Raw genomic sequence first — 24,180 nt, 5'->3', positions numbered from 1 at the left:
ATGATTCGGCAGTCTGTAATCATAGTGATCTGTCATTATTGTATTATTTAACCCATACTGTGACCACTGTAAAAAAAAAACAAAACAGCTGGAAAAGCAAACAATGAAGTGTCGAGAAAGTTTACTTACCACTAATAGGTGTTAATGAAAACATTGTTTTTTTATGAAAAAAGTAGAAGCACACACTGCTCTTTTGATGGTAAAATGGGGTAAGAAAAAAGATCCCAGAATATGGTGATATGAAAGTAGTTTTTTTTTCAAGGTTTTTTTTTATTCTACGATATAGTAAAGACAAAACTTTATGAATCTAGTATCCCCTGCAGAAGAAATGTAAAATGTCTAGATCTGTGTGAACTGTCCCTTCAGGGACGAAGTAGACAAACTCTAGCGCCACCTATTGGAAGTAGCAATCCTAAAAATCAAAAGTGGCTTTTTAAACAAGCCTTTTCATGAGACTTAGGATTTATACCAGATCAGAATCTCAATTTATAGACACGGTGTTTCGGGGTGATTGCCCCTCGTCAGTGCAAAGTGTGGGTATCTGATCTGGCTTATGAGAAGCTATGTGGGGACCACGGGGAAGACTATTCTCCTTATGGAGACCTGACAAAACAGTCTGGCTGCCAGGGAGGGGACTTGTAGCTGCAATGCCCCTCTGGGAAATATTGAAATTGTCCCTCCAGTGAGGAAGGAGACAAACTCTAGTGCCACCTATTGTACACGTATACCTGCACAGTGTGCAAGCTGTGCCCCATTATATATAGTGCGGGGGCTGTTTATGTACAGATTTCCCTGCATCTTCAGTGTAAGCTCATATATCAGTACAGAAGCCCTAATGCAGCCACATTGTGTTACTGAGTGATGACTCGACAGTATAGGAGCCAGGAGCTCCATCCTCCACATCCCCTTCCTTAAATGCCAGTATGCAGCCAGACTGTGCTGTAGGGCAAACCAGCATCTCAAGTGTCTTTCTTGTATATTTTTTTCCCACCCACTCGGAAAGATGCCTCCTTACCTAGGTCCTCTTACTCTGCTGCTCACTCCTTGCTGATGTTTTGTAGGTAAATGTTTGTTGTTTTTTGTGGCATCGAAATGTCATCTGATACTGCCAAAGACGTAGCTATGCTCAGCTTCACATGGGCAAAGTTTCAATTTGCTGCCCTACCTAAATATCCCAGCCAAATCAGTGGTTGTTGGCACTATCCCTGGCACTTGTACATAGTGTTACCCACTTGTCCCAGTTCTGGGCTCTGCTCCTTTGGGCTCTGCTCCTATCTTCCCGATCCTTTAGACTTCTTGTGCTCCATATTGGGCTTTGCAAGATGCCCGTTGTGCTCGCTTGCGATTAACTTCCTAGGCCTATTTAAGGCCTTCTTTGAGAAAAAAAACACACCTATGTCTTGGTATTAAGACTTAGTCACAGCAACCTGTCTGTGGTCTTTAGGACGTCTTTTGTTTGCCTGTGGCTTCTAGTACCTCTACGACCTGTCTGTGGCTTCCAGTACCACGACGTGCCTACAGTTTCCATTGCCACAGTTGCCTACCTGCGTGGGGTTTCTAATGCTTTTACCTATCTGTATGCGGTTGCCAATACCACTACCTACCTGCCAGTGGTTTCCAGTTCCACAATTATCTGCCTGCCTGTGGTTGTCTAGCATCACTACCTTCTTACCTGTGGTTTCCAGTATTGCACAACCTGTCTGTGGTTTTCTAGCATCGCAACCTTCTTGCCTGCTATTTCCAGTATCGCACAACCTGCCTGTGGTTGTCTAGCATCACTACCTTCTTGCCTGCGGTTTTCAGTATCACACAACCTGCCTGTGGTTGTCTAGCATCGCAACAGTCTTACCTGCTGTTTCCAGTATCGCACAACCTGCCTGTGGTTGGCTAGCATGAATACCTTCTTACCTGTGGTTTCCAGTATCGCACAACCTGCCTGTGGTTGTCTAGCATGAATACCTTCTTACCTGCTGTTTCCAGTATCACACAACCTGCCTGTGGTTGTCTAGCATCGATACCTTCTTACCTGCTGTTTCCAGTATTGCACAATCTGCCTGTGGTTGTCTAGCATCGCAACCTTCTTACCTGCTGTTTCCAGTATCGCACAACCTGCCTGTGGTTGGCTAGCATGAATACCTTCTTACCTGTGGTTTCCAGTATCGCACAACCTGCCTGTGGTTGTCTAGCATGAATACCTTCTTACCTGCTGTTTCCAGTATCACACAACCTGCCTGTGGTTGTCTAGCATCGATACCTTCTTACCTGCTGTTTCCAGTATTGCACAATCTGCCTGTGGTTGTCTAGCATCGCAACCTTCTTACCTGCTGTTTCCAGTATCGCACAACCTGCCTGTGGTTGTCTAGCATCACTACCTTCTTGCCTGCGGTTTCCAGTATCGCACAACCTGCCTGTGGTTGTCTAGCATCACTACCTTCTTTCCTGCTGTTTCCAGTATCGCACAACCTGCCTGTGATTGTCTAGCATCACTACCTTCTTTCCTGCTGTTTCCAGTATCGCACAACCTGCCTGTGGTTGTCTAGCATCACTACCTTCTTTCCTGCTGTTTCCAGTATCGCACAACCTGCCTGTGGTTGTCTAGCATCACTACCTTCTTTCCTGCTGTTTCCAGTATCGCACAACCTGCCTGTGGTTGTCTAGCATCACTACCTTCTTTCCTCCTGTTTCCAGTATCGCACAACCTGCCTGTGGTTGTCTAGCATCACTACCTTCTTTCCTGCTGTTTCCAGTATCGCACAACCTGCCTGTGGTTGTCTAGCATCACAACCTTCTTTCCTGCTGTTTCCAGTATCGCACAACCTGCCTGTGGTTGTCTAGCATCGATACCTTCTTGCCTGCAGTTTCCAGTATCGCACAAACTGCCTGTGGTTGTCTAGCATTGCTACCTTCTTTCCTGCTGTTTCCAGTATCGCACAACCTGCCTGTGGTTGTCTAGCATCGATACCTTCTTGCCTGCAGTTTCCAGTATCGCACAAACTGCCTGTGGTTGCAGTTCCACATTTATCTACCTGATTTGCTAAAAAATAAAATTGGAATACTCTAGTGGAGCAGAAGGAATTAAATAAAAGCAAAAACTGGTCACTTTTGCCCTGGTGACTGGTCCTCTTTATATAGGAAACATGTGCTGCAAATATCTGATGCGTTATTATATGCAGCTTTTCTTCTTGTTACTGTTGCACACATTACTGCTATAAGCCAGCATTTACATGGCAGGTAATACAGGACCTAAGGGACCTGTATTCTCAGAGCAGAGCAGTCCATTACATTGCTGATCTATCGTATTGTGCTTTGTGCACAAGAAACCATACAGTAATGGTCAATATAGAAGAAGAGTATTTTTATTTATATAATATACTATGTTGTAGGTGAGATATATTTAGGATAAAAGTTTAACCATTACTTAAAGGCAATTTGTACACTAATGTGTTTTACTGTAAACCTGGAATTCTTTTTACTTGCTGTAAATGCCACTGTTCTCATTAAAGAGAACCTGTCACCAGGATTTTCCATTATGAGCTGCAGCCACCACCAGTGAGCTCTTATATACAACATTCCAGAATACTGTATATAAGAGCCCAGGCCGCTCTATAGAATGGGGGGTGGGGGGTGGTCCGGTCCGATGGGTGTCTCTGCTCTGTCCAATGCCTCCTCAATTTTGTGCAGTTGCCGTCCTCCTTCCCAGCCCCGTGTGCATGACACGTCCTACGTCATTCACATAGAGGCCTCCATTGTACTCCTGCACATGTACACTTTGATCTGCCTTGCTGAGAGCAGAGCAAAGTACTGTAGTGTGCAGGCGCAAGAAAAAGTCAAAGACCGCCCGCACATGCGCCCTTTGATCTGCCTTCAGCCGGGCAGATCAAAGTGCGCAGGAGTGCAATGGTGGCCTCTGTATGGATGACGTTGGATGCGTCATGCACACGCGGCTGGGCAGGAGGTCCGCAAACGCACAAGATGGAGGAGGCACCGGACCGAGAGCAGCAACACCCATCAGACTGGACCACCCCCTAGGTGAGTATTATAAAGGTCTTTTTACGTTCCATAGCGCGGCTCATATATACAGTATTCTAGGGTGTTGTACATAGGAGCTCACTGGTGGTGGCCTCAGCTCATGAGGGAAAACCTGGTGACCGGTTCCCTTTAATCTGACATAGTGTGTTCTTTGTTCTTGCGTCTGACTTCAGATATTGTGCCCTCTGGCCTGTATCCTATTTTAGTATTTTAGCCACGTTTGCTTGGTCACGGTCATCAAATCTTCTGAATGGAAGTCTTGTTGAGAACCACACTACAGTTGGCTAAAAAAAAAACCACTACTTTTATATACTGGGAGGAGGTGGCGGCCATATTTCCGAAATAGAAGTGCAGGAGCAAAGCTAAAAAAAACAATGACTGAGTTAGGCTACTTTCACTCTTGCGTTCAGTGGAGTCCGTCACCATGGAGAATAGCGCAGTCCTTTAACGCACTGCGCTATTTTCCATAGACTTGTATGGACGACGCACTGTAACGCAAGTGTCAGCGTTGCATCTGCTGGACGACGCAGCGTCGTTATTTTGACGCTGCGTCGGGCGCAAGGAACGCAGCATATAACTTTTTTTTGAGTGGCGGAAACCTTTATTTTTCACTGCGCATGCTCATTTTTCATTTTTCTTCTTTTTTTTTTTTCTTTTTTTTTTTTTTTTAAATCACAGAAACTTTTTTTATTTTGCTTCTTGGTGGCCGAACGTTCAGCTGAGCGCCCGGCCGCGGGCATATGAGAGCGCTCAGCTGAGCACCCGGTCATCGGCTATTGAGAGCGATCAGCTGAGCGCCTGGCCGTTGCATTAGTTGTGCCATTATATGCAACGCATCCGTTGCATCCGTCACACAACGCAATGCAACGGATGCCGTTCAACGCAAGTGTGAAAGTAGCCTTAAGAACACAGGGCATTTATACTACGTAAGAAAAAAAGACCTGTTTATGGCAAGTGACCAGTGTAGCTGTATTGATGAGATTGGTTTGCGATGGGATTAGTATATGATGAGATTGATTTTCGAGCTCCTGATTAATAGTCCCTGGCCTTGAGAGCAGCAGTGTTTTCAGGGTTTCCGGCAGTCCTTATTCCTGGGGAGCTGAACAGCTGCTGACTAGCTCCTGATAGTGCGGAGAGCATTGCCTCACTGTGTGAAGAACAGGTGGTGGCAGGCAGCCGGCATTCACTTGACAAGGTCCTGCACTTTAGGTGTTACTTCTAACATTTGGAGAGCACAGGCGGAATACAATGACAATGGTGGAGCCAGCTATTTATGGCTTACCTTCCCGGCTGCCCCTGCCAGAGACTATCCAAACTAATCCGTGAGGTTTGCACACACAATACAAGATCACACTGTAATCTTTACATTTTCTCATTCTAGGAAATCTACGTTGCTGAAATGTAAGTACTACTCCGTAGAGTCATTGCTGTGTTTACAGAAGGGGAATGGCATGTTGGCCAACAGGTTCCGGGACCATATCTTGCAAAACTCAATTAGAAAAGCAGTGTTCCCTTCCTGTGTTTGCCTTTATATTGGCTGTGTTCAGAGCCTCCTTCATCGGTTTCTCACATTTGTTGGCAGCATGCAGTTCTGTTTCTGCTTTTGAGATACAGTTGCAATGTCTGAACCCAATTGGAAGTCATTAATGTCCAGCATCGAACTGGAGGATCCTCTGGTGGGCCGCAGTCACCGATACTGCTAGTGTAGGTTTGAGCACAGACAACTCCATCTGCTAAAGTCTGCCGCTTCATTTAAAGGGGTTGTCCACTACTTTGACAATCCCTTCTTATTCACCCCCGTAAAAAATAATCCTATACAGTGGAACCTTGCTTAACGAGAACAATCTGTTCTGTGACTGTGCTTGTTAACCAAGTTACTCGTTCAGCAAAGCAAGATTTCCCATAGGAAATCATTGCAATGAAGATTATTCGTTCCACAACGTGTTAAATGTCCCATCCTGGTCCCCTATTCTGTCATTCCGCACATGCACAAACACGTACAAACACACACAAACTCACGCAAACACACAAGCACGCACGCACGATGAAACGGAAGGTACACTATATTATATTATATGCTGACCTTACCTTCCGTTCCATCACGGGCCTCCTGGGTCATGTAGTTCGCCTCGAGGACTTCGCGATGTACCTGGGAACTACAAGAACCATGAGGCCGGTGATGGAACGGAAGGTAAGGTGAGCATAATACTTTGTGTGTGTTTTGTGCGTACATGTGTGTTTGTGTGGACTGCAAGAGCGGGTTAGAGCGCGGTGGATGTACGGAACCGGAAGTGTGTGCGGGGGGAGTATTTTGCTCGTACAGCAAAGCTTTCTCGTAAATCGAATTACAAATTTACAGAAAGCTTTGCTTGTTAAGCGAAATTCTCGTTACGTGGGTTACTCGTTAAGCGAGGTTCCACTGTACTCACCTCTGTTGTGGCCACAGTCCCAGCAATGTCTGAAGCTGCATTTCCAGACCCCACGTGACGTAGCATTTGACAGCGTCGATTGGGAATATATGTAACCTGTTATGGGGGAAAATTGTATTTGATCCCAATTTTATTGCTTGGGTCAAATGGTTATATTATTCACCAAATGCTAAACTTAGAGTTAAAGGGAATTTGTGAGAGGGATTCACATTGGGAAGGGGCACAAGACAGGGCTGCCTCTGATCACACCTTTTTGCCTTGGCTATTGAACCATTGGCATGTAGGTAGAGGGTTCCTGGCGAGATTACTGGCTTTAAATGTTGTCTTATTGAAGAGCTTATCTCTTTTTATATGCAGAGGATATGATTGTTTCTAGACAATATAGATCTGCTCTTAAACCAGTATAAATATTGTTATTTTTTGACAAAATGGTCTGGCCTCCTAACAAATTGGGATAAATCTGTCCGATTACCTCTAGGCCTGTTACCAACATCCCTTAATGTTGGATTGACCCAATTACAAATTGTTGCCAAATTTAATTACTTAATGATTACGGTGAGTAGTAGGCAAAATGGATTTATAGATCTTAACTTACTCCCGCTTATGGGCACATTTCGGAGTAAAACAGATTTATAGCGCCGTCTTCCCCGGTTAGTTATAGGTAGGGTTAATCTAATTAAAATGGTTCTCATGCCACAATTATTATATGTATGGCATAACTTCTCAGTAAAATACCATCTCGTTTGAGGGAACTTCTATGGAAGGAAATATAGCCAAGAATCAAGAGACACTTCACCAGGACACAGATATGGGAGGTTCGGCAATTCCAGACCCATAGATATATTACATTGATTATCAATTGCAACGTTTTCATGGGTGGGCTCAGCGATATATTATGGGTAACTTGGGGGGTCTGATCTTCCAGGAATTCACTTGGAGCTCCCCATTTAGGGTTTTAGAAATAGGATTACCATGAAGTGATGGGTCTAGAGCAGTGTTTCCCAAACTCCAGTCCTCATGGCCCCCAACAAGTCATGTTTTCAGGATTTCCTTACTATTGAACAGGTGATGGAATCATTATCAAGGCATCACCTGTGCTATATTAAGGAAATCCTGAAAACATGACCTGTTGGGGGTCGTGAGGACTGGAGTTTGGGAACCACTAGTCTAGAGCCTCCTTTTTAGCTATAATGTATAAGGTATGGGATAAGGTGGAAAGGTATGCTGGGAGTGAAAGGTTATACCAAATTCCCTCCAATCTGGAATAACTCCCTTTTACCAGAATTCACGCTTTGGGGGGAAAATAGTTTGGTCTATCCCATAAACTCTTCTACCAATACTGCAATTACGGCACGCCTTTAACTAAAACATAAACCAAAAATCACTGAGAACACTCAGTCATTGACACTATCACCTCCTCGCACTATACCAGAGGGCTAATTTCATGCATTGTAAGCAACTATTGTCGATTCAGACTGAGACATATATAATGGAAGTTTAGGCCATGTTCACACAGGGCTTTTATGGTGCTTGGTTTTTTGGCCGCAAAACCTGATCTCTTGGCAGTAAAAAAAAAAAAAAAAAAAAAATGCGTTTTTGGGTGTGTCTTTGTTGGCAGTGCATGCTCTTAAATAAAGGTTCTTTCACCTAAAATTCCCCCAAAATTACACTGCTGCATTTTTTCCACCTTTTATTGCTTTCAATGGAGAAAAAAGCTGCAAAAACCCTTAGGCTATGTGCCCATGTGAGCTTTCATCTGCGGATTTTGCCGCGGAAAACCTGTGGATTTGTCTGGATTTTCCAGATAAATCCGCAGGTTTTAGCATGTATAGTCACACCCCATGTTATCCTATGGGACATGGGGAGTGCTGTGTCCACGCTGCGGAAAGTGCGGCTGCGGAATATGCTGCGGATGTCCGCATCCGCAGGTATAATTGCATGTCAATTATTCCTGCGGATGTCCCGGCCCTCCGCTATGGAGATAGAGGCCGGGACATCCGCAGGTAATTCTCATGAATGTCCGCATATTTCCCGCAGCTATTCCGCTGGAATCTCGCAGCTAAAAATAGCTGCGGAAAACATTCACTCGTACCTGCGGATACATCCGCAGGTACGAGCGCCCGTGGGCACATAGCCTTAAAGTATTGACATGCTGCTTCTTTCAAAAACAACATTTCTAGACTCTCCAGTAGCTTTAGGCATCTTGAATTCTTTTTAGGCACTTAAACTACTGGCATATCATTGGCTAGAACCGAACTCTCCAGTATTAACACAATTGAAGAATAAAATGACTAGTATTTTAGATTTATGGTGAGAGGAGTGTATGAGAAGAGAAACGCCATGTGTAAATGTGAGCAGACATGGGGACCTTGGTTAGATACTCCTGGTTTGCCTTCCTACATACTAATAAGAGAGAGTGATCCTGTCTATTCTCTGTCGTCCTATACTTAGACCTTGACAAAAGAAGGAATAATTGGAATTCGAACCCTATAACAGAACAGCGAATGAGAATCAGCTCTTGAAGAGATGGATGATTGTTTTTTTTAAAAAAAATGTTCCTGTGCTGAGATAATCTTATATATGTGTCCCTGCTGTGTACTGTGTAATGGCTGTGTCTGACTGTACAGGGACATGGTCTGATCATACCACATTTCCTGGGCATGGGAGGAAGTAAAAAAGTATCCAGATATTACAGCTTGGGATTACAAATACTTCTTTATTTGAGGTAAAACACATTTTAGAAACAGGCAGGGAAATGTTTTCCCTCACAAAAAGAATCATCTATGACCCCCTGCTGTTATGTCTGTATACTCGCTTTTATTTCCTCCCTTGCCCAGGAGATGTGGTATGATCAGACCATGTCCCTGTACAGTCAGACACCGCCATTACACAGTGCATAGCAGGGACACACATATATAAGATTATCCCAGGAGTTGTGGTGTGATCTGACCATGTCCCTATACAGTCAGACACGGCCATTACACAGTACACAGCAGGGGTACATATATAAGATTCTCAGAAGATGTGGTATGATCAGACCATGTCCCTGTACGGTCACACACGGCCATTACACAGTACATAGCAGGGGTACATATATAAGATTATCCCAGGAGTTGTGGTGTGATCTGACCATGTCCCTGTGCGGTCAGACACGGCCATTACACAGTACACAGCAGGGACACATATATACCATTAGCTCCGCACAGGAACATTTTTTTAAACACACCCAATTGTGGAAATTATTATTATTCCATGATCTATTGATTAAATTGTTTCTTATTCGTAGGAAAACTCCTTTTTAAGTTTTGGGGGTTTTTTTCCTGTTAAGTTCATAACTTTAATTTATAATTTAAAATGAGGGGCCTTAGATCTTTATATATTGATATAGCTGTTTATATTATATATAGATATATAATATATTACATCTTTTCCATAGAGGACAGAGGAACTGTGTGACTGTCAGGCTCTTTACCCAATGTTTGGGAATACAGTATTGTGGGTCTTGAAAAATGAAGGCTCACTTCCTATAAAATACTGCTGAGCTGGTCCCTACTCCTTCACCCCGTGCTGATTGTGATGTGGTATTGTATGCTTGCGCAATATTAAGTTTTGTAATTTACTTAATGTCAAGATAAGGACCCTTAGCCGGGAACCAGGACTGTCGGGTACTGTGGCTTTCGTGGCAGTGTGTGAGCTTATTGCATCTATATAGCCATACATATACAGTATATTGATTTTTGTTTTTACAGTGCCCTATGTAGGCTGCTATGTGGACTCTTTTGAAAGTAAGTTTTGCCACTTTTTTTTTTACTAAGTAACTTAATGCTAAAGTTAATGGCCGAGGTGTGTAGAGGAGATGCGCTATAGAGACATCTAAAAGATGACTGTAATCTGTTAAACCAGCAGGTGCCACAATATACAGCTCTCTGAGCATATCCGATCTGTCTGCAGCTCGCTAAATAGCACTAGGATCGCAAAATGACAGTCTGAGAGATTATTATTATTATTATTATTATTTTATTATTGTTTATTTATAGAGCACCATTGATTCCATGGTGCTGTACATGAGGGGGTTACATACAGAATACATGTACACGTTACAATAGACAGACTAGCACAGGGGGAAGAGGGCCCTGCCCTTGCGGGCTTACATCCTAAAGGATTTTGGGGAGGAGACAGTAGGTGGGGTGTAGGTGGGGCGGCAGCTCCGCACGGTGGTGGGGCGGCAGCTCCGCACGGTGGTGGGGCGGCAGCTCCGCACGGTGGTGGGGCGGCAGCTCCGCACGGTGGTGGGGCGGCAGCTCCGCACGGTGGTGGGGCGGCAGCTCCGCACGGTGGTGGGGCGGCAGCTCCGCACGGTGGTGGGGCGGTGAGGTCATTGTAGATTATAGGCATTTCTGAACAGATGAGTTTTCAGGGTCCGTTTGAAGTTTGCAAGTGTAGTAGATAGTCTGACGTGTTGAGGCAGTGAGTTCCAGGAGACTGGGGATGCTCGGGAGAAGTCTTGGAGTCGGTTGCATGAGGAGCGAATGAGAGAGGAGGATAGAAGGAGATCTTGGGAGGACCGGAGGTTACGTTTTGGAGTGTAGCGAGAGATTAGTTCAGAGATATATGGAGGAGACAGATTATGGATAGCTTTGTAGGTCAGTGTTAGTAATTTGAATTGGATACGGTGGAAGATTGGGAGCCAGTGGAGGGACTTGCAGAGAGGAGAAGCGGGGTGGTATTGAGGAGAGAGGTGGATCAGTCGGGCAGCAGAGTTAAGGATGGACTGGAGAGGGGCGAGTGTGTTAGCAGGGAGACCACAGAGGAGGATGTTGCAGTAGTCGATGTGGGAGATTATGAGGGCGTGCACTAGAATTTTTGTAGATTGGGGATTGAGAAAAGGGCGGATTCTGGAGATATTTTTGAGTTGAAAACGGCAGGAGGTGGTGAGGGATTGGATGTGCGGTATGAAGGACAGGGCAGAGTCAAAGGTCACTCCGAGGCACCGAACTTTGGGTGCTGGGGAGAGCGTGATGTTATTAATTGTAATGGATAGATCAGGTGGAGAGTGCAGGGGAGATGGAGGAAAGATGATCAGTTCAGTTTTGGCCATATTGAGCTTTAGGAAGCGAGAGGAAAAGAAGGAAGATATAGCAGATAGGCACTCTGGGATTCTGGACAGCAGAGATGTGACATCTGGACCAGAGAGGTAGATCTGAGTGTCATCGGCATATAGGTGGTACTGGAAGCCATGGGACTTTATGAGTTGTCCCAGGCCAAATGTATAGATAGAAAAAAGTAAGGGTCCCAGGACAGAGCCTTGAGGGACACCAACAGAGAGAGAACGGGATGAAGAGGTTGTGTGGGAATGGGAGACACTAAAAGTGCGGTTGGAGAGGTATGAAGAGATCCAAGAGAGAGCGAGGTCTCTGACACCAAGGGAAGAGAGGATCTGTAGTAGCAGGGAGTGGTCAACAGTGTCAAAGGCTGAGGATAGGTCTAGAAGTAGGAGTACAGAGAAGTGGTTGTTAGCTTTGGCGGTAAGTAAGTCATTTGTGATTTTAGTCAGGGCAGTTTCAGTGGAATGATGTGGACGGAAGCCGGACTGTAGGTTGTCAAAGAGAGAGTTAGAGGAGAGGTGGGAGGAAAGTTCAGCATGGACGTGCTGTTCCAGGAGTTTTGAGGCAAGTGGGAGTAGCGATATGGGTCGATAGCTGGTAGTAGAGGTTGGGTCGAGGGAAGGTTTCTTTAGGATAGGTGTGACTGTTGCATGCTTAAAGGCAGAAGGGAAGGTACCAGTTGTTAGAGATAGGTTGAAGAGTTGGGATAAGGCGGGAATAAGGATAGTGGTGAGGTTGGGGAGGAGGTGGGATGGGATGGGGTCAAGTGCGCATGTAGTGAGGTGCGCTTTTGAGAGAAGATGTGCAAGCTCTCCTTCGGTGATAGTGGGGAGGAAGTTTATGGGGGAGGGGCAGTGGTCTGTTATATAAAGGGGTTGTGGTGGTTCAGCAGAAAAGACTTGTCTGGTTTGGTCGATCTTTTCTTTGAAATATGTGGCATGTGGAGATGGGGTCCATCCGGCTGTGCCACACTCCGCAGATGTACTGTGTGCAACTGAAGACCCCAACCCACATTAGGCTTTGGGGTGCTCATCCGATGCCTCTGAATCGCCTATTAAATCCTTGTATAGTACACCGGACTGTGCACACCCTCTTGTATGGCCTAAATGTTTGATTGGGGCCTTCCTCATTCCCAAGGACAGGTGAACTGAATTTCTCATTGACCATATTGGACATAAAGTTCATGTTAAAGGGGTAATTCCGTTTCATAGTTTATGTGGCAATAGAGTTTTTGCTCACCCTCCCTGGGTCCAGCGATTCTACAACTTCATTGCTGCAGTCATTATTTATAGTCTTCAGTAGTGATATTGCACCTACAACGCATGTGACCGCTGCAGCCAATCACTGCTCTGAGCCCCTTGTGCCAGCCACACTGCAGCTTATCAGCAAAGGATGTGTACCACTGTGATTATTTGGTAGGACTACCTACAATTTTAAACTAGACAATCACTTGAACGACCACCCTTATACAATTAAAAGGCAGTATGTGACAAAGATAATAGGATCAGTGGCAGCATCCGAAGTCTTCACTGGGTATAAGTCCAAGGTCCCCCCACTGTATAAATCGGACAAATGCTATCAGATTATTTTCTTTCATTCATTCATTCATTTGTGGGGGGGGGGGGAATAACACTCAATTCAATGTTATTCAATGGGGCAGTTCTGATCAATGGGTTTTTTTTTCATATTGATGTGGCATGAGAAAATAATGGCAGCATGCTACGATTTGATGCGGACATTAGACGAGACTCACCCTTTCAAGTCTTTGTGTGCGTGGAAATCAACAGGCTGCAGTCTGATTTCTGTGGACTCACACAATGGATAACAAGGAGAAATTTTGTTCTCCATCTTCAGTGTGCCCTGATTCTACAAATCATCTGAGACAATTGCATTGGAGTGTCATTAGCTTAATCTGCCCGATTGTCTCCAGTGAGAGAATCTATGATCGTGTGACCCTCGCCTAAGGTTGACCAATGCTGCTGTTGATCATTTACTTTCTATAACCTTTATTGGTTAGTCTATATTATAAGGGTGCTGTGTGGGGCATAGATATGGGGGTTGACGGGACATGTGAAGCATATAATATTCCCATATTTCAATATAGCTTGAGCAAAAAATTATTGAAGACTTTAAACCAGAATATTTTCTACATACATTTTAATACTTTTATTTTTAGATGTTTTCTTGATTAAATTTTTATAAACTAAGTGTATACATACAATAATCACTTTATGCCATGTGTAATAATAATGAATGTCTTGCTTTGCAGGAAATATATAGTTTAACAGATGATGGAATTGATGCCATGTCTTTGGGAAAGCTTCTTCGCCGTGCTTCATCCAAGGCCTCCGACTTCTTGACCTTAGGCTCTGGGGGAGAAAACTCTTCAGTACTAGATGGAGAAATCATATTCTCTAAAAATAATGTATGCGTACACCCCCCAGAGCTGCTTCACAATGTTGCCATTCACCATCCAGGTGAGTGATGACATGTACCAATGGTGTTATGAAGCAATGTCAAATTTTGCATATTGATTTGTTTTTTTATATCAGGCCCTTGCATAGTGCCTAAATGGATTGTCCTACAAACAAAATACTTTATAATCAATAGATCTTGGAATAATAATAAGTTCCACTATTGGACGTAATAAAAAAAAACTAAATGTTCCTGTGCTGAGATCTTATGTATGTGTCCCTGCAATGTACTGTGTAATGGCTTTGTCCAACCATACAGTGCTGCTCCAATTTATAGTCCGCACATACCAGGGAAGTGGGGAAGCATAAGTCACTTATGATAAGGGTGTACAGGTAAAACAGCATGGGCTCACAGCTGCTGCCATTTTCTGAGGTAACACATTTCCCTGCCTGTTTTATCACAGGAGTGAGTGTTTCTGACATCTCCAGCCCTCTGAGCTCATCATAATCATGACTGTGGCATAAGCTCAGCTGTCCCTGGAGCTCCTATATCACTAGCTTGTTTTATGTTGTCTCAGAGGGCCAGAGATATGTCAGAAACACTCGCTCCTGTGATAAAACAGGCTGGAAAATGGCAGCAACTGCTGTTTCGTCTTTATGCTCTCATCATACGTGACTTGTGAAGCTGTGGTATGTGACGACCATAAATTGGAGCTGCACTGAAACCCTGTAAAATGCTTGAGAAAGGGAAACGTGAGTGTGATCTCTTGTTGTGCACACCTGTGCCTCTGCTCACATCTCCATGAAGCCCTTTGCAGTTGCAGTACTTTTAAGATGGGCTTTCTGAAGCCTAACAACTGATGTTTAAGTATATCTGCTTTCTGAGCACCACTGAGGCCAGTGACTGGCAGCGGTGTTCACATTTTGTAGATGAAGTGTTGGGCTGCAGAGTTGTCAACGAGCAGTGTAGAAGGGGCACAGGAGTGACGGGGACTTTCAGGGGTATTCCCATCTCCAAGAGCCTATCCTAATATGTAATAGGAGTAGTAATAATATTAGCAAATACCTCCAATTAGAAATGTCGTATAGTTCTCCTGATATAGCCATGTTTCTTACCTCATGTACAGGCATAGCAGTAGCTTAGGTATCCATGGTTACGACCACTAGCAATTAACTTACTGCCCCTGTATGCATGACCGTAACCTCTGATACCTAAGATACTGCAACGCCCTGCACATAAGGTAAGTGACCTAGCTTTTCAGAAGAGGTATTTGCTAATATTCTTATTACACCTGCTACATATTGGGATAAGATCTTGGAGATGGGAATAACCCTTTAAATAGGACCGTAGTCCTTGTTTTGTTATTTTCAAGCAGATGCAGCTTCTGTGACTTTTTTATATATATAATATATATATATATATAATATAATATATATATATATATATATAATATATATATATATAATACAGTCATATGAAAATGTTTGGGCACCCCTATTAATGTTAACCTTTTATCTTTATAGCAATTTGGGTTTTTGCAACAGCTATTTCAGTTTCATATATCTAATAACTGATGGACTGAGTAATATTTCTGGATTGAAATGAGGTTTATTGTACTAACCGAAAATGTGCAATCCGCATTTAAACTAAATTTGACAGGTGCATAAGTATAGGCACCTCAACATAAAAGTGACATTAATATTTTGTAGATCCTCCTTTTGCAAAAATAACAGCCTCTAGTCGCTTCCTGTAGCTTTTAATGAGTTCCTGGATCCTGGATGAAGGTATATTTGACCATTCCTGTTTACAAAAACAATTCCAGTTCAGTTAAGTTTGATGGTCGCCGAGCATGGACAGCACGCTTCAAAGCATCCCACAGATTTTCAATGATATTCAGGTCTGGGGACTGGGATGGCCATTCCAGAACATTGTAATTGTTCCTCTGCATGAATGCCTGAGTAGATTTGGAGCTGTGTTTTGGATCATTGTTTTGCTGAAATATCCATCCCCTGCGTAACTTCAACTTCGTCACTGATTTTTGCACATTATTGTCAAGAATCTGCTGATACTGAGTTGAATCCATGTGACCCTCAACTTTAACAAGATTCCCGGTGCCGGCATTGGCCACACAGCCCCAAAGCATGATGGAACCTCCTCCAAATTTTACTGTGGGTAGCAAGTGCTTTTCTTGGAATGCCGTGTTTTTTTGCCTCCATGCATTACGCCTTTTTGTATGACCAAACAACTCAATCTTTGTTTCATCAGTCCACAGGACCTTCTTCCAAAATGTAACTGGCTTGTCCAAATGTGCTTTTGCATACCTCAGGCGACTCTGTTTGTGGCGTGCTTGCAGAAACTGCTTCTTTCACATCACTCTCCCATACAGCTTCTCCTTGTGAAAAGTGCGCTGTATTGTTGACCGATGCACAGTGACACCATCTGCAGCAAGATGATGCTGCAAGTCTTTGGAGGTGGTCTGTGGATTGTCCTTGACTGTTCTCACTATTCTTCTTCTCTGCCTTTCTGATATTTTTCTTGGCCTGCCACTTCTTGGCTTAACAAGAACTGTACCTGTGTTCTTCCATTTCCTTACTATGTTCCTCACAGTGGAAACTGACAGTTTAAATCTCTGAGACAACTTTTTGTATCCTTCCCCTGAACAACTATGTTGAATAATCTTTGTTTTCAGATCATTTGAGAGTTGTTTTGAGGAGCCCATGATATCACTCTTCATAGGAGATTCAAATAGGAGAACAACTTGCAAGTGGCCACCTTAAATACCTTTTCTCATGATTGGATACACCTGCCTATGAAGGTCAAGCTCAATGAGGTTACAAAACCAATTTAGTGCTTCAGTAAGTCAGTAAAAAGTAGTTAGGAGTGTTCAAATCAAGAAATTGATAAGGGTGCCCATAATTATGCACCTGTCAAATTTTGTTTAAATGCGGATTGCACATTTTCTGTTAGTACAATAAACCTCATTTCCATTCAGAAATATTACTGAGTCCATCATTTATTAGCTATATGAAACTGAAATAGCTGTTAAAAAGGTTAACAATAATAGGGGTGCCCAAACCCATCGTGCGTCATCCCCCCATGCTGCGCACTCCCCATCGTGCGCCATCCCCCATGCTGCGCACCCCCTATTGTACTCCATCCTCCATGCTGCACACCCCCCACCGTGCTCCATCCCCCATGCTGCGCACCCCTCATCGTGCTCCATCCCCCATGCTGCGCACCCCTCATCGTGCTCCATCCCCCATGCTGCGCTCCCCTCATCGTGCTCCATCCCCCATGCTGCGCACCCCTCATCGTGCTCCATCCCCCATGCTGCGCACCCCTCATCGTGCTCCATCCCCCATGCTGCGCACCCCCCATAGTGCTCCATCCCCCATGCTGCGCACCCCCTATCGTGCTTCATCCCCCATGCTGCGCACCCCCTATTGTACTCCATCCTCCATGCTGCACACCCCCCATTGTGCTCCATCCTCCATGCTGCGCACCCCCTATTGTACTCCATCCTCCATGCTGCGCACCTCCCATCGTGTTCCATCCCCCATGCTGCGCACCCCCCATCGTGCTTCATCCCCCATAGTGCTCCATCCCCCATGCTGCGCACCCCCTATCGTGCTTCATCCCCCATGCTGCGCACCCCCCATCGTGCTCCATCCGATATGCTGCGCACCCCCCATCGTGCTCCATCCGACATGCTGCGCACCCCCCATCGTGCTCCATCCGACATGCTGCGCACCCCCCATCGTGCTCCATCCGACATGCTGCGCACCCCTTATCGTGCTCTATCCCCCATGCTGCGCACCCCCCATCGTGCTCTATCCCCCATGCTGCGCACCCCCCATCGTGCTCCATCCTCCATGCTGCGCACCCCCATCGTGCTCCATCCTCCATGCTGCGCACCCCCCATCGTGCTCCATCCGACATGCTGCGCACCCCCCATCGTGCTCCATCCGACATGCTGCGCACCCCCCATTGTGCTCCATCCGACATGCTGCGCACCCCCCATTTTGCTCCATCCTCCATGCTGCGCACCCCCCATCGTGCTCCATCCCCCATCGTGCTCCATCCCCCATGCTGCGCACCCCCCATCGTGCTCCATCCCCCATGCTGCGCACCCCCCATCGTGCTCCATCCCCCATGCTGCGCACCCCCCATCCTGCTCCATCTCCCATGCTGCGCACCCCCCATCCTGCTCCATCTCCCATGCTGCGCACCCCCATCCTGCTCCATCCTCCATGCTGCACACCCCCCATCATGCTCCATCCCCCATGCTGGGGCCGCCGGGGGCGGGTCCGAGCGTGCCAACGTGTGCCGGGGCGAGGCTGAGTGGGCGAGGCGTCAGCGTATGCCGGCTCCCTGCACATGTGTACCGGGAGCCGGTGCACACTGGTAATCATGATACACATCGGGTAACTAAGGGAAGCGCTTCCTATAGTTACGCGATGTGTATCATGGTTACCAGCGTACACCAGCATCGCAAGGTTATGTCCGCCGGGGGCGGGGCGGGGACGAGCGTGCCAACATGTGGCGGGGGCGAGGCGTCAGCGTATGCCGGCTCCCTGCACATGTGTACCGGGAGCCGGTGTACGCTGGAGCAGGCGATGCGTGCGGAGGGCCGGGGCGAGCGGCTAATCCATGCTGGGGGCGGGGCCAGGCCGAGGCGAGCGGTCAATCCGTGGGGGGGTTGGGGCCAGGCCGAGCCCAGCGGCCAATCCGACAGTTGTCACTGTAACAACACTGTCACTGTGACACAATTTTGGAGCAAGACAGACAGACAGAATAAGGCAATTATATACACACACAAATATATATATATATATATATATATATATATTTGTGTGTGTATATAATTGCCTTATTCTGTCTGTCTGTCTTGCTCCAAAATTCTGTCGTTACCGTGACAAGCGTCTCATTGGCCGCTCTCCTCGGCTCCGCCCCCCGCACGGATTGGCCGCTCGCCCAGGCTCCGCCCCCCACACGGATTGGCCTCTCGCCCCGGCCCCCTGCACGCATTGGCAACTCGGCCACGCCCCGCCCCCCTCACGCATTGCACGCTCGCTTTGGCCCCGCACGTATTCCCCGAACCGACACTGAGCCCCGACTCCCAGTTGAGTGCTGTACCCCCGGTAGCCCACACCAGCGTACGCCGGCAACCCAGCCGACACATACCCTCGCATTGCTGGGGTTGCCGGCGTACGCTGGAGTGGGCTCCCGTGCGTGCGGGGGGCGGGGTACGCTGGTAACCATGGTACACATCGAGTAATATTGTGTAGCATGGCTACCAGCGTATGCCGACTCCCTGCCCATTCAGATCGTTGGTCTCCCGCTGTCACACGCTGATGCGTGCTGCACAGCAGGAGACCAACAAGTGACCCAGGACTGTCTCTTTGAATACTTACCTGATGTGTACCATGCTTACTAGCATACCCCGACTCCCGGCACATGTACGCTGATAACAATGATACACATCAGGTAACTATGGAAACCGCTTTGCATAGTTGCCCCCTCGGACACGCCCCCGCTCGGCCTCTGCCCCCCTCGGCCACGCCCCCCACACTCTGCCCCCCTCGGCCACGCCCCCCACACTCTGCCCCCCCGGCCATGCCCCCCACACTCTGCCCTGCTCGGCCACGCCCCCCACGCTCGGCCACGCCCCCCACACTCTGCCCCTCGGTCACGCCCCCACACCCTCGGCCACGTCTGCCCCGCTCGGCCACGTTTGCCCCGCTCGGCCACGCCCCCCACACTCTGCCCCCTCGGTCACGCCCCCACACGCTCGGCCACGTCTGCCCCACTCGGCCACGCCCCCCACACACATTGGGCACCTATACACCTCACCCCAGGACTACTCCACCTATTATACTCCTCACCCCCGGGACTACTCCTCCTATTATCCTCCTCTCCCCCCAGGAATACTCCTCCTATTATCCTGCTCTCCCCCAGGACTACTCCTCCTATTATCTTCCTCTCTCCCCAGGACTACTCCTCCTATTATTCTTCTCCCCCCGGGAATACTCCTCCTATTATCCTCCTCTCCCCCCAGGACTCCTCATTCTATTATCCTGCTCTCCCCCAGGACTACTCCTCCTATTATCCTCCTCTCCCCCCAGGACTACTCCTCCTATTATCCTCCTCTCTCCCCAGGACTACTCCTCCTATTATCCTCCTCTCCCCCCAGGACTGCTCCTCCTATTATACTCCTCTCCCAGGACTACTCCTCCTATTATTCTTCTCCCCCCCAGGAATACTCGTCCTATAATACTCCTCTCCCCCAGGACTACTCCTCCTATTATCCTCCTCTCCCCCCAGGACTACTCCTCCTATAATACTCCTCACCTCCAGGACTACTCCTCCTATTATCCTCCTCTCTCCCCAGGACTACTCCTCCTATTATCCTCCTCTCTCCCCAGGACTATTCCTCCTATTATCCTGCTCTCCCCCCAGGACTACTTCTCCTATTATACTCCTCTCCCCCCAGGACTACTCCTCCTATTATCCTCCTCTCTCCCCAGGACTACTCCTCCTTTTATCCTCCTCTCTCCCCAGGACTACTCCTCCTATTATCCTCCTCTCTCCCCAGGACTACTCCTCCTATTATCCTCCTCTCTCCCCAGGACTACTTCTCCTATTATCCTCCTCTCCCCCCAGGACTATTTCTCCTATTATCCTGCTCTCCCCCCAGGACTACTTCTCCTATTATACTCCTCTCCCCCCAGGACTACTCCCCCTATTATACTCCTCACCTCCAGGACTACTCCTCCTATTATCCTGCTCTCCCCCAGGACTATTCCTACTATTAGACTCCTCTCCCTCCAGGACTACTCCTCCAACACACACACTGCACAAAACATACCTCCCCCCAAAACACACACACACCCACACAAACCGCGCAACACATACAGCACCACACACACACAATGCTGCAGACACACAGCGCTCCACAAACGACACAACACACACAACGCAACACACAGCACCACACACACACACACACAACGCTGCAGACACACAGCGCTCTACAAACAACGCAACACACAAACACCGCTCTCACACACCCACACCCAGACAACACCCAGAACATTTACAGCGCCCTACACAAACTTAAAAACAAAACACTTAGCAACTACAGACAACATCTATATATATAACAAAAATCATACAGTAACTACACAATAAATTCTAGAATACCCGATGCGTTAGAATCGGGCCACCTTCTAGTGTGTGTGTGTGTATAATATATATGTATAATATATATATATATATATATATATATATACATACATACATACATACATACATACATACATACATACATACATACATACATACATACATACACATATATATGTACACACACACGTATGTATATAATATATATAATAAAATAAAGCAGTATGAAGGCGGGTATACGCGTCCCGGCAGTACGTTAGTACACCCCTGTGGGCGTACTACCATGCTAAGCAGGAGGCTGGTCGGGGGATATAACGTCCTTGGCTCATTAGAATATAATAAACAATCTTTAGAAATCCTTTTTCTATAGATCCCTTTATCTATGCTAGTGTATACTGGGACGGTCAGGCAGGGATTAGCAATATACACCCAGAACTGCTCGTGATCCGGGGGACATATTGCACCTGACAGGTTCCCTTTAATTTAATATGAAAACCTGCCCCATTATCTCCAATTTATTGTCATCGTTGTAAATGTTCAGGATTCCAGAAATATTTATTTCTGCCTATTGATGCCAATTGCTTTGTAATTTGTCTTTTTCAGGATATTTGTGTGTGTACATGGAGAAGGATGAGTCCCTGGGTGCTACACTAATACTGGCCTGGGTCCCTAACTCGCGCATACAGCGGCAGGATGAGGAGGCTTTGCGGTATATCACACCCGAGAGCTCCCCTGTTCGAAAAACTCATAAAAGAAGTCGGCACATTGCTAATTCCACATCTTCTACTTTTCCAAAGTCTTCTGTTTTTACCAAAGAGAACTCTGGGGATACCCCAAGCCCTAGCAAGGTGGACTCCATTTCCGAGCGTAATGCATCCGACGGCTCCGCAGAAGGAGGGGCAGATGTTGTAGAGCAAGGGGACGATGAGCGGTCTCTGGACATATCGTCTGATGAAGTTAGCAAGGACAGCACTCTGGATTCCGATTCTGATGCTTTCTCTTCCCCCTTTTGCATGTCCCCCATATGTGAAGCTCTTGAAGAAAACATTAGCTCAGTGTTTTTGGAGAATGATCCCAGGTAAATTAACTTCGGAGCCAATTCCAATTTACTGACATATTTAGAATTTAATCACTTACTGGCACATAGAATCTAAGTGGTGTTTTGTCTGTAATGCTATTGATACCTGTAGGGTATGCGGCCATATCCCCTTTAAAGAAGTCCCTTCATCAGGCCAAATATTGTCAGTGTTTGCTCTTACTTTATTCCCGCTGCTCCCCTGAGGTTTTTTTTTTCTTTTCAAATCCGCCATACAATTTCAGAGATATGGGCCTCTTATTTAGTGCTGATTTTTATGGGCTGTACCAAGGGGGCAATGCTCACAGGTTAATTATTGAGAGCAGTCCTCAGAAAATTCTGTGAGCCCCTCCACTTAATCAATGAAGTCTGTAAAAATTAGCACAAAATAAAAAGACCGTAGGATGGATTTGCAAAAAAAATTGATTACGCAGGGAAGTTGCAATAGTAAACTAAGAGCAAACACTGGCTAATCTTTACCTAGTGACTGGTTGGACAACATGAATCACTGACCGCCTGTGTATTGGACAGTGCAGCCCTATCCACGGTGCTCTGTGTGTATTGGACAGTGCAGCCCTATCCACGGTGCTCTGTGTGTATTGGACAGTGCAGCCCTATCCACGGTGCTCTGTGTGTATTGGACCATGCAGCCCTGTCCACAGTGCTCTGTGTGTATTGGACAGTGCAGCCCTATCCACGGTGCTCTGTGTGTATTGGACAGTGCAGCCCTATCCACGGTGCTCTGTGTGTATTGGACCATGCAGCCCTGTCCACAGTGCTCTGTGTATATTGGACAGTGCAGCCCTGTCCACGGTGCTCTGTGTATATTGGACAGTGCAGCCCTGTCCACGGTGCTCTGTGTGTATTGGACAGTACAGCCCTGTCCACGGTGCTCTGTGTATATTGGACAGTGCAGCCCTGTCCACGGTGCTCTGTGTATTGGACAGTGCAGCCCTCTCCATGGTGCTCTGTGTGTATTGGACAGTACAGCACTGTCCACGGTGCTCTGTGCACCTCATTTTGCATATGGACATGAAGAATTTTTCTGCATAACTATCCAGCAGATTTTTAAACTAAAGGTATGGCTCCTCTTAGCACAGACTTCCCTGCACGGACCTGTGCTTATTGTGATAAGGATTTTGGAGGCCATCAGTTTGCCTTTACTAATAGCAGAATAATCAATATGAACAACAATGCACTTCTCTTATTAGATATAGCTAGGAACGACCCTCCTATTGAAAACTTAGTATAGTAGTCTCCATTTGTTGTTTTCATGTTGTTTACTATTACTTTTTCGTACAAAATTGTTGCTTGGGTACGTATTTTGATAATCCATGTTGGAATGGCCGTGTAATAATTTTAATAGTTTTCCTTTCTCATCTTAAATTCTTCACTTTGGCTCCAATTTGTTATACTTTCTCAGATTTTTTTTGGAGAAAATGTTAGATGTTACATTTACTCAAAATTCATCAAAAGGATTGTAAACGTCAGACAATCCCTTCTCAATTACTATAGTCCCACGTGTGAAATAAAACACCCTATACTCACACCCTTTTACTGATGACTGCACTGGCTCTCCTGGAGGTAGCGTGACCTTGGTAGATCACAAGGACCATGCAGCGAATCAACTGCCACTCACTTCACTCTCATTTCCTTCGGACAAACTGACATTCAGTGGAAGTCAGAAGGCATCAGCCGCTCAGAACAGCAGCAGTTGAGAAGGGGGAAACACCTTTAAAGGGAATCTGTCAATAGGATCATCTGTCCTAAGCCGTCCACATGTAGGTCATAGAAGGTACTAAAATTATATCTTGATAACTGTGATCTGATGTCTTATTCCAGAGAAATGTACATATTTTTAATATGTAAATTAGCTGTTAAAATCTTTTAGCTGAACACTGATCTCCCTCAGAATCTGACACCAAAGCTTATTTTACATGAA

The 24,180-nt window shown here is 46.2% G+C and overlaps 1 protein-coding gene across 5 annotated transcripts in view; it reads left to right on the top strand.

Moving 5' to 3' along the window:
* TBC1D16 (TBC1 domain family member 16) overlaps positions 1–24,180 on the top strand; it is a 114,199-nt gene that overhangs the window by 34,538 nt on the left and 55,481 nt on the right. For 2 of the 5 annotated variants that reach the window (XM_075349690.1, XM_075349692.1), the window contains exons 2-4: positions 10,208–10,243; positions 13,833–14,040; positions 21,767–22,241. In XM_075349690.1, coding sequence (XP_075205805.1) covers positions 10,226–10,243; positions 13,833–14,040; positions 21,767–22,241 — 701 coding nt within the window. In that variant the 5' untranslated portion in view covers positions 10,208–10,225. Of the gene's footprint in view, positions 1–5,410; positions 5,431–10,207; positions 10,244–13,832; positions 14,041–21,766; positions 22,242–24,180 lie in introns of all 5 variants that reach the window. The other 3 variants (XM_075349694.1, XM_075349693.1, XM_075349691.1) reach the window with 2 other exon arrangements.

Source organism: Anomaloglossus baeobatrachus, chromosome 5 (genome assembly GCF_048569485.1).
Source record: "Anomaloglossus baeobatrachus isolate aAnoBae1 chromosome 5, aAnoBae1.hap1, whole genome shotgun sequence".
Lineage (NCBI taxonomy): Eukaryota > Metazoa > Chordata > Amphibia > Anura > Aromobatidae > Anomaloglossus > Anomaloglossus baeobatrachus.
This window is presented reverse-complemented; position numbering and strand designations above follow the sequence as displayed.